Source organism: Uloborus diversus, chromosome 1, assembly GCF_026930045.1.
Source record: "Uloborus diversus isolate 005 chromosome 1, Udiv.v.3.1, whole genome shotgun sequence".
Classification (NCBI taxonomy): Eukaryota; Metazoa; Arthropoda; class Arachnida; order Araneae; family Uloboridae; genus Uloborus; species Uloborus diversus.
Window position 1 is genome coordinate 148,752,115 of NC_072731.1, and position 4,916 is coordinate 148,757,030.

General features: G+C 51.6%; 1 protein-coding gene across 1 annotated transcript; it reads right to left on the bottom strand.

The window, feature by feature from the left end:
* Window positions 1-3,027: 3,027 nt before the first annotated feature.
* LOC129216217 (circumsporozoite protein-like) lies at window positions 3,028-4,679 on the bottom strand. Its single transcript, XM_054850417.1, has 4 exons — window positions 4,667-4,679; window positions 3,578-3,793; window positions 3,088-3,271; window positions 3,028-3,046 (listed from the first exon to the last, which is right to left on the bottom strand). The coding sequence occupies exons 1-4, from the start codon at window positions 4,677-4,679 to the stop codon at window positions 3,028-3,030; spliced, it is 432 nt and encodes a 143-aa protein (XP_054706392.1).
* Between the last annotated feature and the right edge of the window lie 237 nt (window positions 4,680-4,916).

The window sequence follows — 4,916 nt, forward strand, 5'->3', positions numbered from 1 at the left end:
TCTTCTCCGCCCGCACTAGTTGCGCCCTCGGAAGCAGCGCTGCCTTCCTCTCCATCCCCTTCCGATTCTGCTGCAGATGATGCAGCTGCTCCACCTTCGGACGATTCCGATGCAGTTTCTGCACCACCAGATTCCCCTCCTGAGACGGATTCGGATTCAGCAACTGATTCTTCTTCTCCTTCGCCTGCTTCTTCCTCAAGTCCAACTTCAACTAACAGCAACTCGTCGACATCAACGTCTAGAATGCCTTCCTCTTCATCCTCTTCTCCGCCCGCACTAGTTGCGCCCTCGGAAGCAGCGCTGCCTTCCTCTCCATCCCCTTCCGATTCTGCTGCAGATGATGCAGCTGCTCCACCTTCGGACGATTCCGATGCAGTTTCTGCACCACCAGATTCCCCTCCTGAGACGGATTCGGATTCAGCAACTGATTCTTCTTCTCCTTCGCCTGCTTCTTCCTCAAGTCCAACTTCAACTAACAGCAACTCGTCGACATCAACGTCTAGAATGCCTTCCTCTTCATCCTCTTCTCCGCCCGCACTAGTTGCGCCCTCGGAAGCAGCGCTGCCTTCCTCTCCATCCCCTTCCGATTCTGCTGCAGATGATGCAGCTGCTCCACCTTCGGACGATTCCGATGCAGTTTCTGCACCACCAGATTCCCCTCCTGAGACGGATTCGGATTCAGCAACTGATTCTTCTTCTCCTTCGCCTGCTTCTTCCTCAAGTCCAACTTCAACTAACAGCAACTCGTCGACATCAACGTCTAGAATGCCTTCCTCTTCATCCTCTTCTCCGCCCGCACTAGTTGCGCCCTCGGAAGCAGCGCTGCCTTCCTCTCCATCCCCTTCCGATTCTGCTGCAGATGATGCAGCTGCTCCACCTTCGGACGATTCCGATGCAGTTTCTGCACCACCAGATTCCCCTCCTGAGACGGATTCGGATTCAGCAACTGATTCTTCTTCTCCTTCGCCTGCTTCTTCCTCAAGTCCAACTTCAACTAACAGCAACTCGTCGACATCAACGTCTAGAATGCCTTCCTCTTCATCCTCTTCTCCGCCCGCACTAGTTGCGCCCTCGGAAGCAGCGCTGCCTTCCTCTCCATCCCCTTCCGATTCTGCTGCAGATGATGCAGCTGCTCCACCTTCGGACGATTCCGATGCAGTTTCTGCACCACCAGATTCCCCTCCTGAGACGGATTCGGATTCAGCAACTGATTCTTCTTCTCCTTCGCCTGCTTCTTCCTCAAGTCCAACTTCAACTAACAGCAACTCGTCGACATCAACGTCTAGAATGCCTTCCTCTTCATCCTCTTCTCCGCCCGCACTAGTTGCGCCCTCGGAAGCAGCGCTGCCTTCCTCTCCATCCCCTTCCGATTCTGCTGCAGATGATGCAGCTGCTCCACCTTCGGACGATTCCGATGCAGTTTCTGCACCACCAGATTCCCCTCCTGAGACGGATTCGGATTCAGCAACTGATTCTTCTTCTCCTTCGCCTGCTTCTTCCTCAAGTCCAACTTCAACTAACAGCAACTCGTCGACATCAACGTCTAGAATGCCTTCCTCTTCATCCTCTTCTCCGCCCGCACTAGTTGCGCCCTCGGAAGCAGCGCTGCCTTCCTCTCCATCCCCTTCCGATTCTGCTGCAGATGATGCAGCTGCTCCACCTTCGGACGATTCCGATGCAGTTTCTGCACCACCAGATTCCCCTCCTGAGACGGATTCGGATTCAGCAACTGATTCTTCTTCTCCTTCGCCTGCTTCTTCCTCAAGTCCAACTTCAACTAACAGCAACTCGTCGACATCAACGTCTAGAATGCCTTCCTCTTCATCCTCTTCTCCGCCCGCACTAGTTGCGCCCTCGGAAGCAGCGCTGCCTTCCTCTCCATCCCCTTCCGATTCTGCTGCAGATGATGCAGCTGCTCCACCTTCGGACGATTCCGATGCAGTTTCTGCACCACCAGATTCCCCTCCTGAGACGGATTCGGATTCAGCAACTGATTCTTCTTCTCCTTCGCCTGCTTCTTCCTCAAGTCCAACTTCAACTAACAGCAACTCGTCGACATCAACGTCTAGAATGCCTTCCCCTTCATCCTCTTCTCCGCCCGCACTAGTTGCGCCCTCGGAAGCAGCGCTGCCTTCCTCTCCATCCCCTTCCGATTCTGCTGCAGATGATGCAGCTGCTCCACCTTCGGACGATTCCGATGCAGTTTCTGCACCACCAGATTCCCCTCCTGAGACGGATTCGGATTCAGCAACTGATTCTTCTTCTCCTTCGCCTGCTTCTTCCTCAAGTCCAACTTCAACTAACAGCAACTCGTCGACATCAACGTCTAGAATGCCTTCCCCTTCATCCTCTTCTCCGCCCGCACTAGTTGCGCCCTCGGAAGCAGCGCTGCCTTCCTCTCCATCCCCTTCCGATTCTGCTGCAGATGATGCAGCTGCTCCACCTTCGGACGATTCCGATGCAGTTTCTGCACCACCAGATTCCCCTCCTGAGACGGATTCGGATTCAGCAACTGATTCTTCTTCTCCTTCGCCTGCTTCTTCCTCAAGTCCAACTTCAACTAACAGCAACTCGTCGACATCAACGTCTAGAATGCCATCCTCTTCATCCTCTTCTCCGCCCGCACTAGTTGCGCCCTCGGAAGCAGCGCTGCCTTCCTCTCCATCCCCTTCCGATTCTGCTGCAGCTGATGCAGCTGCTCCACCTTCGGACGATTCCGATGCAGTTTCTGCACCACCAGATTCCCCTCCTGAGACGGATTCGGATTCAGCAACTGATTCTTCTTCTCCTTCGCCTGCTTCTTCCTCAAGTCCAACTTCAACTAACAGCAACTCGTCGACATCAACGTCTAGAATGCCTTCCTCTTCGTCCTCTTCTCCGCCCGCACTAGTTGCGCCCTCGGAAGCAGCGCTGCCTTCCTCTCCATCCCCTTCCGATTCTGCTGCAGATGATGCAGCTGCTCCACCTTCGGACGATTCCGATGCAGTTTCTGCACCACCAGATTCCCCTCCTGAGACGGATTCGGATTCAGCAACTGATTCTTCTTCTCCTCCGCCTGCTCCTTCCTCAAGTCCAACTTCAGCTAACAGCAACTCGTCGACATCAACGTCTAGAATGCCTTCCTCTTCATCCTCTTCTCCGCCCGCACTAGTTGCGCCCTCGGAAGCAGCGCTGCCTTCCTCTCCATCCCCTTCCGATTCTGCTGCAGCTGATGCAGCTGCTCCACCTTCGGACGATTCCGATGCAGTTTCTGCACCACCAGATTCCCCTCCTGAGACGGATTCGGATTCAGCAACTGATTCTTCTTCTCCTTCGCCTGCTTCTTCCTCAAGTCCAACTTCAACTAACAGCAACTCGTCGACATCAACGTCTAGAATGCCTTCCTCTTCATCCTCTTCTCCGCCCGCACTAGTTGCGCCCTCGGAAGCAGCGCTGCCTTCCTCTCCATCCCCTTCCGATTCTGCTGCAGATGATGCAGCTGCTCCACCTTCGGACGATTCCGATGCAGTTTCTGCACCACCAGATTCCCCTCCTGAGACGGATTCGGATTCAGCAACTGATTCTTCTTCTCCTCCGCCTGCTCCTTCCTCAAGTCCAACTTCAGCTAACAGCAACTCGTCGACATCAACGTCTAGAATGCCTTCCTCTTCATCCTCTTCTCCGCCCGCACTAGTTGCGCCCTCGGAAGCAGCGCTGCCTTCCTCTCCATCCCCTTCCGATTCTGCTGCAGCTGATGCAGCTGCTCCACCTTCGGACGATTCCGATGCAGTTTCTGCACCACCAGATTCCCCTCCTGAGACGGATTCGGATTCAGCAACTGATTCTTCTTCTCCTTCGCCTGCTTCTTCCTCAAGTCCAACTTCAACTAACAGCAACTCGTCGACATCAACGTCTAGAATGCCTTCCTCTTCATCCTCTTCTCCGCCCGCACTAGTTGCGCCCTCGGAAGCAGCGCTGCCTTCCTCTCCATCCCCTTCCGATTCTGCTGCAGATGATGCAGCTGCTCCACCTTCGGACGATTCCGATGCAGTTTCTGCACCACCAGATTCCCCTCCTGAGACGGATTCGGATTCAGCAACTGATTCTTCTTCTCCTTCGCCTGCTTCTTCCTCAAGTCCAACTTCAACTAACTGCAACTCGTCGACATCAACGTCTAGAATGCCTTCCTCTTCATCCTCTTCTCCGCCCGCACTAGTTGCGCCCTCGGACCCCTTTTCTCTTTTTTCGTAATTTGCGTCATCTAATGTATCCTGAGAATTTTCATTATGTTTGTTGTAGGTTTTTTTTGAGGTACTGGAAGAAACGCCGCCTAGTTCAGTTGTTTTTGTAGAAATATTTTCTTTATGTTGTTGAAAATGTGTTTTCTCTCTTCTATTCCCCTTATGATGTCTTCTATTTCTTTGTGTTTTGCTTTGAATGTTTTGTGTAGTTCCTATTTCATTTGCTTTAAGCTTAGCAAAAAGCTGAATTAGCTGTTGTACTTCATCGATAAATTCTGTATCAATTTTTCCTGTTGTGCGCTGAAATCCTTCTTTAATAGCATCTACTACAGCTTTCGACTTGGTTTTTGTATTTAGTTCCCCATTACTTTCTTCGACAACAATGTCTGCTATTGCTGAAGCAAAAGCTGCCGTCATTGTTTTAACTTGTATAGATGATGCAGTACCTTCTTCCATCATTGCTCTTATTGCTTCCGCTAAAACTCCTGTCACATTTTCAATGTCCGCATCTTCTTGATCGTCAAAAGCTTCCGATTTTATCAGTTCTTGGACAAAGATATCTGTAAAAAGTTTTACATTTTCAGCTGATGCTAGGGGATTCTTGCCTACAGAACCGATTCCCCGGCAGTTAGTCTCTCCCAGGAAAAAAAATAATATTAAATATAAGACTGTAGTTACAGTGGTTGTTTTCATGTT